At 51.8% G+C, this 12,364-nt stretch overlaps 1 protein-coding gene across 2 annotated transcripts in view; it reads right to left on the bottom strand.

Moving 5' to 3' along the window:
* Positions 1-287: 287 nt before the first annotated feature.
* The window catches only part of ttyh2 (tweety family member 2), a 39,097-nt gene continuing 27,020 nt past the window's right edge, over positions 288-12,364 (bottom strand). Inside the window, exons 6-14 of one of the 2 annotated variants that reach the window (XM_049015340.1) lie at positions 9,886-9,955; positions 9,074-9,129; positions 8,176-8,268; positions 6,702-6,794; positions 5,500-5,642; positions 5,199-5,384; positions 4,996-5,074; positions 3,285-3,311; positions 288-2,797 (exon numbers count right to left, since the gene is read on the bottom strand). In XM_049015340.1, the coding sequence (XP_048871297.1) occupies positions 2,717-2,797; positions 3,285-3,311; positions 4,996-5,074; positions 5,199-5,384; positions 5,500-5,642; positions 6,702-6,794; positions 8,176-8,268; positions 9,074-9,129; positions 9,886-9,955 (828 nt within the window). In that variant the 3' untranslated portion in view covers positions 288-2,716. The remainder of the gene's footprint in view (positions 2,798-3,284; positions 3,312-4,995; positions 5,075-5,198; positions 5,385-5,499; positions 5,643-6,701; positions 6,795-8,175; positions 8,269-9,073; positions 9,130-9,885; positions 9,956-12,364) is intronic. The other variant, XM_049015339.1, reaches the window with a different exon arrangement.

Raw genomic sequence — 12,364 nt, 5'->3', positions numbered from 1 at the left:
ACCACTGCGCCTCAAGGTGGCTTTAATCGTGCGATATTTCTGCTAAGCTCACGGAAGCCCGGGACATCCGTAGCTGTGGGCCGAATTAGCATTGCACTGGTTTGGCGCTTCAGCTTGTAAAAAAGCAGGCACGTTCAGAGAAAGTTTTTTTTTATTAAATCTTCAGTAGCATTCCCCAGAAGTTTAAAATTAAATATAAATCGAATACAGCTTAACAAAAGATATATCAAAATTAGAGAAAAACATCCAATTCATTATAATAAAACACAACATGTATAATCTTATAATAAGGTAATAATATTTATTGATTCATTACATCCTCTATCTGAAGTATCAAGGATTACATGATTTGTGCCAAAATGCAGACTACAATCACACACATATTTCCTACTTAAATGTATCTTAACACCTTTTTAAAGCCCAGCCAGTAGGGGCGCTATACACAAAGCACCATTATCAGTGGTTGTAGGCAGTGCTATATTCAAACACCGTTACATGCAACGAGAAAAACAAATAAAAATAAACGGATCAATGTAATCAGTAAATGAACACTCGGAAATCAGGATTCTTTCCAGATCATATTTTCATAGAACTTGGCCAGGTTTAGACAATGGAAGACAGTGTTAGTAAACATAGTTTTTCCACCGGGGGATGAAACAATTTTCAGCACAATCTTTCCCAAAAGAAGCAACTTGTGGTTTCCCAGAATGGTCTCGGCTCCTCGCTTTCACAGTCCTCTTCAGGCAACATCACAAGTGCTGTTTTCCGGTTCCTTCCCTGGATCGACGGCCCCGGTGTTTGGCGAGGAAGAGACAGGCACACCGCACCTTCATAAAGCACGCATCAAGTCATCCTGTATCAAACTCGGAAACAAGGTCTGAGCTCTATGCGCCCGGCGTACTGATATCCAGACACGGCGTTGGTGTAAAGTGGTGACAGAATAGCTTCCAACACACAACACCGCTTGTGCACTACACATCACGCACATCAAGTTAGCATGGCACAAATCGAGTTAGGTCGCTAAAACTTTAAATTAAAGTTATGAACGTCGGAAAAGCTGATAGACAAATCCAGCCCTCGACTTTGGAGTACGGTCATGCTAAGGTGTCCTGAACTGAAAAATGGGAACGAGTTACCAGGGAATTTTTGTGCATGGACTGAGGAGGTACCCAGAATCCCTTATTGGGGGTGTGTCCACCCAGCCTGTGTTTACGTACGGAACTGCAGGGTAAGACACAACGGCACTGTACAGGTGTGTGTGTGTGTGTGTGTGTGTGTGTGTGTGTGTGTGTGTGTGTGAGGGGGGGGGGGGGGGTAGGTCTGCCCAAAGCTGCCAGTGTGGGGAGATGCTCTTTTGGAGGTGATTGTGCTGATCACATCCACACTAAGGTCCTGAGCTGGAAGGTCTAAGACCCTGGTCTGGTCCTCCAGTCAACCAGCAGCTGACATATTATTGTGCTGCATCTGGCAAACAATACAAACACAAGACCCCTCCCCAAAAGAGCCTTCAGGTGGGGGGTTACCTTTGTTCCTATTTAGGACTGGCCCAAGACATAAGCACACTAAGTGTCTGCAGAGCGCCCAGTGCCCCCCTCCCCCCCCGAATAGGCTTTGACTGGGCTTTTTCCTATTGGCTCTGCGGGTGTTTTGGTGTGGCTTGGAACGGCGTATATATATATAACAGCATATAGATTCTGTAATCAAACTTCTAATACTCAGTTATTACAATAACTTCAGCCATATTGGGTAAACTTTTCTTTTTATAACAAACTTCAAAGAGCTGTTTATTACAAACTTACAAAAATTCTAATCAAATCAACTACCTAATGGGAGAAATGTCACATATTAAACCCCATAACCAAATTTCACTGGGACTGCTTCAAATGTTAAGCCAATAAAGGGGCTAAGGAATCTCAGATTCTACCTCAGACCGAAAAACAAAGCTTAGTATTCGTTCCCTGTAACTCAGAGTTGGAAAACTGGAATAATTATTTTGGCTTTCTCATGTATATTAAATATCACTTAAAAGATGTTTTTGACATCTGTCCGAAAGGGCCGAAAACTTTTATTGTGCAAAAAGAAATTTAGCACCAGTGCCTATATTCACGTGGATCTTTTTCCATTTTACTGCTTGGAAAGAAACACGTTTGCAAACAAGAAGAATATTATTCAAGATTAGAGAAAAATGATTTCCTAATGCTGTCAAAGCACGGAGAATTCATGCATGTGCTTGAAAGGCCAATAAAATGGTTCCTGAAAGCGTTAAAACTGTTCACTGGGCTTTTTTTGGCTTGGACAATAAAAACTGTGCTGCTAATGTACTTTGTCCACGGTGTTTGAGGACACCATGGCTACCAGGTAGCTGTCAGCTTCGAGCCCCACACTGGAGATTAAGGTGACCTTAAGGTGACACACCCCATCCTTGCACTGTCTGAAGCAAGATGTAAGGAGATTAATTAATTTACACATCACTGTGACCATTGCTGGGTTCCGGGAAGACCGTAGACCGTAAAGTGTTACGTGTGGAACGCTGACATTAAGGCATATCAGCAGTTGCAGGTTTTACTTTGTGCTCTAGAATGTTCTGTGGTAGAATCACAAGAAAATTCCTTCCCAAGGTCACTGGGGGAGACAGCAGTCCATCTCAAAGCCTGGAAGGTTGTGATTGGGGGATAGTGACGGGGGGCGGGGCTGAGGATGCAAGGTGGGTGTAGGTCTATGCCCGTAAGTCATTTCCGAAGTGTCTGACTTGGTCTTCTGTCATAGACAAGTAGTTGGCCCTCATGCTGGGGGAGTACTGTGGGAGACAAGGGGGGAGAGAGTCACATGATTAGTATGGCGCCATCACCATGGAAACAAACAGGTAAGAATAATAATCTGGGCATCATGGAATGGCCAACCTCCCAGTGAAGGGAGGATCTAACTTGTCTAGAGATTTCTAAAAACAGACGATAGGGCAACAGTCATAAGTGGAGAAAGTGAGGGGGACAGTTGGACAGTGAGAGACGGAGAAGAGGAACCCAAAGTGACAGCGGGGGCAGCCCTGGGGGGGGCAGACGGGGAGCAGATGGGGGAGACCAAAGGGGACAGTGTCTGAGTTTGGAGCACGAGGATGGAGAGGCGCATCAAGGAAAGGCTGCAATGTCCTCATGTGACCCCCCAAAAACACCGGTAAGAGTGGAGAGGCAAAAGCAGACCATCACAGGACGAGTGAGCTGGGGAGGGTTAGGGTTAGGGGATGAAGCACCAGTCTCGCTTGACACAGAGATCCGGAGAAAACTTACTGCGTTGCTAAAAGGCTGAAAGTACACCTCCAGAAAGGGGATTCAGGTAAGGAGGAAACGAAAAGGAGAAAGACACAAACATACGAACAAACAGAAAATAAAAGAAACTATTAGCTGAAGACTCCTAGGCTTTGTGTATATATGTAAACGCTCCAGAAGGGGAAGAGAGGAGGATTATGGCAAACGGGTCCCTGACCAGCCTGTGTAAACACACACGGTTAAAAGCTTTTGTTGGTCCTTAAAAAGTTAAAAGACAGATACAATCTGCAGCATTTAAATTTAAAATAGCACCGATAGTAAAATTATAGTAATGATTTCAAAATGCCCTGCATGTATATGACATGATTTCTTAATACAAAACCCAGTTCTTAATTCCTGTTAAAAATTTTAAATACATTTTTAAAAATTGTATCTGAAATGGTTTTAACAGAAACACGCCAGTCAGTGGCTGTTTTCTGGTAAGAACACTGTCAAATGTTACGTCTCCTACAGCTGCAGTGTACGTCTGCTGCTGGAGCAGGAGCAACACAGTGTGACGTCTCCTACAGCTGCAGTGTACGTCTGCTGCTAGAGCAGGAGCAACACAGTGTGACGTCTCCTACAGCTGCAGTGTACGTCTGATGCTGGAGCTGGAGCAACACAGTGTGACGTCTCCTACAGCTGCAGTGTACGTCTGCTGCTGGAGCAGGAGCAACACAGTGTGACGTCTCCTACAGCTGCAGTGTACGTCTGATGCTGGAGCAGGAGCAACACAGTGTGACGTCTCCTACAGCTGCAGTGTACGTCTGATGCTGGAGCTGGAGCAACACAGTGTGACGTCTCCTACAGCTGCAGTGTACGTCTGATGCTGGAGCAGGAGCAACACAGTGTGACGTCTCCTACAGCTGCAGTGTACGTCTGATGCTGGAGTAGGAGCAACACAGTGTGACGTCTCCTACAGCTGCAGTGTACGTCTGGTGCTGGAGCAGGAGCAGTAGGAACAGTGACCGGAAGGTATCCGCTCCCCAGCCGAAGGCCAGAATCAAAAGGGACAATGGGGTTTAAGTGTGGCTGGTAGGTGCCTTATGGAGCACACAAAGCATGGCGAGTCTCTGGGAAATGGCCAGGATTGTCCAGCAGGAGGTGAGCTTAACACAACAGGCAGGGGGCCGAACTGAAGGGAATCCTCAGCCTTTCCGGAGAGCACAGGGCTGGCATCTCCCAGGCAGCCAAATTGTCTCAAAGCCAAAGGGGGTTAAAAATGTAATTAATACAAAGGGGTGTGTTATAAAGGCTGATGGGGCCCCATTAATCGCTAAAAAAGCCACATAATACCTGAGCATAGTACCTTGTAACAGACCATGCAACTGTGGCAGTGACCAGCAGGGGGCAGCCTAAGGCCTCATCTAATCATGTCAGCAATGGCCTTGTGCTTGTCTTTCCCTCTCAGATGTTAGGTATTTATGACAAATGCCTCACTTAGATGTCAGTGCTGCGAACGGCAATATATGACCCCCTGGCCATAGCGAAATGTCATGATGCCACTGTGCGTTGGGTCAAACCCACAAACACACGCATAGGAATTTGAGGAGTGATCCTTCCGGATCCCATCCTAGTGTCCCGGTGCGGCTTGGTGCTGAATCCCCAGGCTGATCAGCAGAACCTTCCTGACACTTTCCCACTACGACGCATGATGCACGTGTGTGGTGTATCGTCACGGGACCCAACACACCGAGGGGGGCGGGGATCCTCGGCCAATCAGCGGCACATTCTCGTAACGAGGGTTCCCCCCGAAGAGCACTGATTGGTTCCTGGGGGGAGGAGACAGGAGAGCAGAGTGGGACACTAGTGCCACCTTGTGTTCCAATTAATTTACATTCACAATAACAAGCAGTGAGTGTGAGAGTCCTGGGGCGGAGTGTGTACGGCGCTCACATGTACTCGGATACGGGTGCGTTGCTGGCTGCCTGTGTGGGCGGCTGCAGGCTGCTCTGGCTGCCCAGGCTGCTGCTGTAGCTGCAGAAGCTGTGCAGGTTGCTGCGGCCGGGGTTGCGGGCCGCCATTCGGTGTGCTTGCGGGTTGAACGGGTCCTCCTCATCCATGTCGTCATAGTCGCGCTCCCTGGGCCAGAGGGACAGGCCACCGAGTCTCGGGGGGGGGAGGGGTGAGGGGGCGGGGCACCGAGTCTCAGAGGGAGAGCGGAGGGAGGGGTGAGGGGGCGGGGTTGCAGACTCACCGGGCGGCGATACGTCTGAGGACCCGTGGCACGACGCACAGCATGGCACAGGATGCGCCGGCCGCCAGCAAGGAGAAGAGGCACAGGTAGAGCAGGCCCTCGACGCCGTCGTAGCACACGCCCAGCAAAGCCTCTAGGTAGTCCTGCCGGCCGCAGGGTCACACGCAGACGCAGGCACATGCACACAGACACACACACGTGCACAGATGCAGACACACACATACACACGCAGACGCAGGCACATACACACGCAGACGCAGGCACATGCACACAGACACACACACGTGCACAGATGCAGACACACACATACACACGCAGATGCACCTGTTAACATCACTCCCAGATTAACAGGGTCACGGGCCTGCCCCCCCCCCCACATGATGCCATCCCTTAGTGAGAGGCTGCCCCCCCCACATGATGCCGTCCCTCAGTGAGAGGCTGCCCCCCCCCCACATGATGCCGTCCCTCAGTGAGAGGCTGCCCCCCCCCCCCCCCACATGACACCGTCCCTCAGTGAGAGGCTGCCCCCCCCCCCACATGATGCTGTCCCTCAGTGAGAGGCTGCCCCCCCCCCCCACATGATGCTGTCCCTCAGTGAGAGGCTGCCCCCCCCCCACATGATGCTGTCCCTCAGTGAGAGGCTGCCCCCCCCCCCACATGATGCTGTCCCTCAGTGAGAGGCTGCCCCCCCCCCACATGACACCGTCCCTCAGTGAGAGGCTGCCCCCCCCACATGACACCGTCCCTCAGTGAGAGGCTGCCCCCCCCCCCCCACATGATGCTGTCCCTCAGTGAGAGGCTGCCCCCCCCCCCCACATGATGCTGTCCCTCAGTGAGAGGCTGCCCCCCCCCCCCACATGATGCTGTCCCTCAGTGAGAGGCTGCCCCCCCCCCCCACATGACACCGTCCCTCAGTGAGAGGCTGCCCCCCCCCACATGATGCCGTCCCTCAGTGAGAGGCTGCCCCCCCCACATGATGCCGTCCCTCAGTGAGAGGCTGCCCCCCCCACATGATGCCGTCCCTCAGTGAGAGGCTGCCCCCCCCCACATGATGCTGTCCCTCAGTGAGAGGCTGCCCCCCCCCCCACATGACACCGTCCCTCAGTGAGAGGCTGCCCCCCCCCCCACATGACACCATCCCTCAGTGAGAGGCTGCGCCCCCCCCCACATGTTGCCATTCCTTAGTGAGAGGCTGCCCCTACCTTGTGCAACCCCCGACAGTCCAGCAGGGCAGTGAGCTGGTGCAGACTAGCCTCCGAGGAATTCAGCAGGTACTGGATGCTCAGCAGGTCCCTCTGCAAGAAAGAGTTGAGGAGGAGTGAGATCTGAGTACTCAAAACCCTACTGACAGGGTCCTAACAGAGTACTCAACCCCATACTGTCAGTGCCTGAGGAGTACTTCACACCCTACTGACTGCCTTAAAAGAGTACATGACACTTTACTGACAGTGCCCTGAAGAGTACTCAACACCCTCCTGACAGTTTTGACAAAGTGCTCAACACTGTACTGACATTTGTGGAACAGAGTATTCCTACCGAGTGTCTTGACAGAGAACTCAGCACTCTATTGACAGTGCCCTAACAAAGAACTCAATACCCTACTAACAGTACCGCGACAGAGAACTCTGTACCTTACTGACAGGGTCCGGACAGTGTATTCAACACTGGAACATCAGCGTCCTGACAGAGTACTCAAGACGTACAAAATGAGCGAGAAGTTCCTGTCAAATTAGTTTGTACATTTCTGAAGAGTACTGACTTTAACAGCACTTTTTAAAAATCCATTTACCCGACTGCTGGATGAGTTTAATCTGGGAAGCGTAGGTACGGCCGAGAAAAAACAAGCAAGCATGACTGTAGCTTTATCCTGGGACAAATTAATGCAGTACCATCAATTAGTACAGGCATGTATGACCTCAATAATACCCTATATACACCCTAAACATTGAATCAGACTTTTGAGTTGAACGTTTCTTTTATATTGTAGGTGCTGATTGGTGGCAAACATTCAGAATATGCCTTAAACACAAAGGTTGGCTGAGCTGGCAAGAACGGCATCAGAACGCTATTAGCATCATTCGTGAGTGACACTAATTACGTGCCAATCACATGTCTAAAGTGATCTGCTATTGATTATTATTTCACACCCTGACAGATGTCACTGCTGCAGCTATTTGGGCTCGTAGCCCGCCCACAGAGCCTTCCAGAATGAAATGCATTAATGAGGCATATTTTAACCAGCACGGCTCACCAACTGGATTTGCTTCACCATAAGCAAACAGCTCAGTCGCACAAACTGAGATCAAGTGCTAACAGGCAGCTTGTAGTTAACACCCCCGATGAAAGCGCAGACACACACACGGGTTGTCGTGAGGGAGTGTTTCCCGGCATTGTGTTACAGAGATGTCCTGTGAGCACGAACCGTGTTCTGCGGGGGTGGCAATCAAACATTATCCTTTGGGCAACGTTTATTTCTGTCGACTGTTCGTCATCCCTACATAGCAGTGACAGAGGATGCTGGGAAAAATTTGCATTTAAGTCTATAAAGGACTGGCAAGCTTTCAGCATACCTAAAAGGAGAAGATTTCAGCTTTCATCCAGACTGTTAGGGAGCATTTCATATTGCTTGGGCTGAGCTAGACCCCCACGCTGCCCGCTGCCAGCTCCTGGACTCACCTCTGCTGTGGGGAAGAGAGGCACAGCGAACTGCAGGAGGCCCTGCACCTGGATCTGCATGGTGGTCAGCGACCGCTGGAATATGGTCAGTGCCTGCGAAACGAGCAAGGATACTGATCACTCACTCTTGCAGTTGCAGCTATCAGCCAGCAGATGGCGCCAGGTCCCATGGTTCCATCCAGGACGGAACTCTACAGGGTCCGGCCAGCCCTGGCCTTCATGTGCAGGCCGGTACCGTTAGTCCAGGACACCAAAACCCTCTGAGAGGATGGGGGTATGGAGATAGTGGACGGTGCTATCGTAATTTAAATCCAAATCAAGAAATAAAAAACATAGTCTGACTTTCAAAAGAACCATTTTGTGGAGGAAGGTGCCAGAGGCGAGCACTTTTACACGCACGCAGCCAGCCATCCGAAAGCGGATCTCCTTTGATCCCCCGATCGGAGTTCTTCCCAATGCTATGATCCACGTACCCCCCACCCCCTCCAGAATAAGGAAGTTGCCTTTGCCACACTCCGGATTGTTTTGATCTTACTCATTAAAACTTCTCTCATTTTGCCCACAGGGACTGAAGAAGCAATTGGGGGAAGAAAATGAAATCCGAGCCGAGAGTGACTGATGGGCGGGGCCTGTGGGAAGGAGGTAGGGCCTGTTGGAAGGGGGCGGGGCCTGAGATGCCAATCACAGGGAGCCAATGGGGAAGAACACGTGGGTGTGTGTAGTGAGAGGGATTTGGGCTTCTCAGAGCCCTGTATTAAAAACCTCGGGTGTGCGAATCACAATCAAATTCTAATCATCAGTAATTACAGACCATTTAATGGGAGCACAGTGCAGAAATGCTCCGGTGCACAAACACAGACACGGATCCCCGGTTGATCTTTCCCCCACATGCAGTTACCTGCTGGAAGGGGCTGGGCAGGGTCTGGCTACAGTACAGGTAGTAGTGCGTAATGTCTGCAAGACAAGACAGACACTGTATATCAGAGACACGTACAGACACAGACACACACGGAAAAAGACACAGACACAGACAGACACATAGACAGCACAGACACAGAGACACACACAGACACACACAGACACATGGACACACACAAAGACACAGACAGACACAAATACAGAGACAGTACAGACACAGAGACACAGACAGCACAGATACAGCACAGACACAGAGACACAGACACATGGATACACACAAAGACACAGACTCAGACAGACACAGACTCAGATAAAGAGACAGACACAGCACAGCATAGCCACAGACACAGCCACAGCACAGCATAGACACATACACAGCACAGACACAGCATAGACACAGACACAGCATAGCATAGACACATACACAGCACAGACACAGCATAGACACAGACACAGCACAGCATAGACACATACACAGCACAGACAAAGCATAGACACATACACAGCACAGACACAGCATAGACACATACACAGCACAGCATAGACACAGACACAGCATAGACACAGACACAGCCACAGCACAGACAAAGCATAGACACATACACAGCACAGACACAGCATAGACACATACACAGCACAGCATAGACACAGACACAGCATAGACACAGACACAGCCACAGCACAGACACAGCACAGCATAGACACATACACAGCACAGACACAGACACAGCATAGACACAGACACAGCCACAGCACAGCATAGCCCCCAACCGGCAACACCCTCTCACTCACCGGCGGTGATGAAGTCCTTGGTCTGATTCATGAGGAACTTGTCAGGTGAGACGCAAAAGTCACTGATGCCCTGGGGGGGTCGGACAGGTGAGGACAGGTGAGGACAGGTCACCCTTATGGCACAGTGATAGGACACATCAGCTTATACAACATGAGTCCATTTTAGGAAAGCATTTACCAGAGAAACGCTCTGCAGACACCGCGAGAGCACGCAGACGCCACACACAAGGCAGGGAGGTGTGAGGCTCCTGGTGTTCCCCATGGAGATCTCCCCTCACTAGGTATGGGGATCGCATCCCAAAAATCATCATAGGCTTGGTGGGATCAGAACCCCAAAAGGAAACTGTGGACGATACGTCTCTCTTGGCAAGCGTCAGGTCTGACCACTGCGGTACGAGGCAACCAGCACCAACCGGAAAAGCTTTAGGGGGCTGCAGTTAGTATATCAGGTAAACATAGCGGCTTGTGACACAGCAGTGACTGTCGCATTGTTTATTTTATACATTTTATAGGACTAGAGGGAAATAAAAAAAGAGACAGGAAATCAAAGGGACGCGAAGCGGAGTGGGGAAGAAGGGAGGGCGAGCCCTGCTCTGTGGGCAGGCGGCATGCTTCACTGGGCCTGTAAACCTCAGACCCCTCCACCCCACTGCCTAATGGCTCCGTGGGCAGGCAGCATGCTTCACTGGGCCTGTAAACCTCAGAGCCCTCCACCCCACTGCCTAATGGCTCCGTGGGCAGGCGGCATGCTTCACTGGGCCTGTAAACCTCAGAGCCCTCCACCCCACTGCCTAATGGCTCCGTGGGCAGGCGGCATGCTTCACTGGGCCTGTAAACCTCAGAGCCCTCCACCCCACTGCCTAATGGCTCCGTGGGCAGGCAGCATGCTTCACTGGGCCTGTAAACATCAGACCCCTCCACCCCACTGCCTAATGGCTCCGTGGGCAGGCGGCATGCTTCACTGGGCCTGTAAACCTCAGACCCCTCCACCCCACTGCCTAATGGCTCCGTGGGCAGGCGGCATGCTTCACTGGGCCTGTAAACCTCAGACCCCTCCACCCCACTGCTTAATGGCTCCGTGGGCAGGCGGCATGCTTCACTGGGCCTGTAAACCTCAGACCCCTCCACCCCACTGCCTAATGTCTCCGTGGGCAGGCGGCATGCCTCACTGGGCCTGTAAACCTCAGACCCCTCCACCCCACTGCTTAATGGCTCCGTGGGCAGGCGGCATGCTTCACTGGGCCTGTAAACCTCAGACCCCTCCACCCCACTGCTTAATGGCTCCGTGGGCAGGCGGCATGCTTCACTGGGCCTGTAAACCTCAGACCCCTCCACCCCACTGCTTAATGGCTCCGTGGGCAGGCGGCATGCTTCACTGGGCCTGTAAACCTCAGACCCCTCCACCCCACTGCCTAATGGCTCTGTGGGCAGGCGGCATGCTTCACTGGGCCTGTAAACCTCAGACCCCTCCACCCCACTGCCTAATGGCTCCGTGGGCAGGCGGCATGCTTCACTGGGCCTGTAAACCTCAGACCCCTCCACCCCACTGCCTAATGGCTCTGTGGGCAGGCGGCATGCTTCACTGGGCCTGTAAACCTCAGACCCCTCCACCCCACTGCCTAATGGCTCTGTGGGCAGGCGGCATGCTTCACTGGGCCTGTAAACCTCAGACCCCTCCACCCCACTGCCTAATGGCTCTGTGGGCAGGCGGCATGCTTCACTGGGCCTGTAAACCTCAGAGCCCTCCACCCCACTGCCTAATGGCTCCGTGGGCAGGCGGCATGCTTCACTGGGCCTGTAAACCTCAGACCCCTCCACCCCACTGCCTAATGGCTCCGTGGGCAGGCGGCATGCTTCACTGGGCCTGTAAACCTCAGACCCCTCCACCCCACTGCCTAATGGCTCCGTGGGCAGGCGGCATGCCTCACTGGGCCTGTAAACCTCAGACCCCTCCACCCCACTGCCTAATGGCTCTGTGGGCAGGCGGCATGCTTCACTGGACCTGTAAACATCAGACCCCTCCACCCCACTGCCTAATGGCTCCGTGGGCAGGCGGCATGCTTCACTGGGCCTGTAAACCTCAGACCCCTCCACCCCACTGCCTAATGGCTCTGTGGGCAGGCGGCATGCTTCACTGGGCCTGTAAACCTCAGACCCCTCCACCCCACTGCCTAATGGCTCTGTGGGCAGGCGGCATGCTTCACTGGACCTGTAAACATCAGACCCCTCCACCCCACTGCTTAATGGCTCCGTGGGCAGGCGGCATGCTTCACTGGGCCTGTAAACCTCAGACCCCTCCACCCCACTGCCTAATGGCTCCGTGGGCAGGCGGCATGCTTCACTGGGCCTGTAAATCCGGAACACATTTTCACTGACTGGGGCATGGTCACACATTTCATTCAATATCATAAACTTAATTCATGGCAAATAAATTATTTCTTATATATTTGTTTTGGCATTAAACTTATGTTAATCTTAG

Source organism: Brienomyrus brachyistius, chromosome 5 (genome assembly GCF_023856365.1).
Source record: "Brienomyrus brachyistius isolate T26 chromosome 5, BBRACH_0.4, whole genome shotgun sequence".
NCBI classification, from domain to species: domain Eukaryota; kingdom Metazoa; phylum Chordata; class Actinopteri; order Osteoglossiformes; family Mormyridae; genus Brienomyrus; species Brienomyrus brachyistius.
This window is presented reverse-complemented; position numbering and strand designations above follow the sequence as displayed.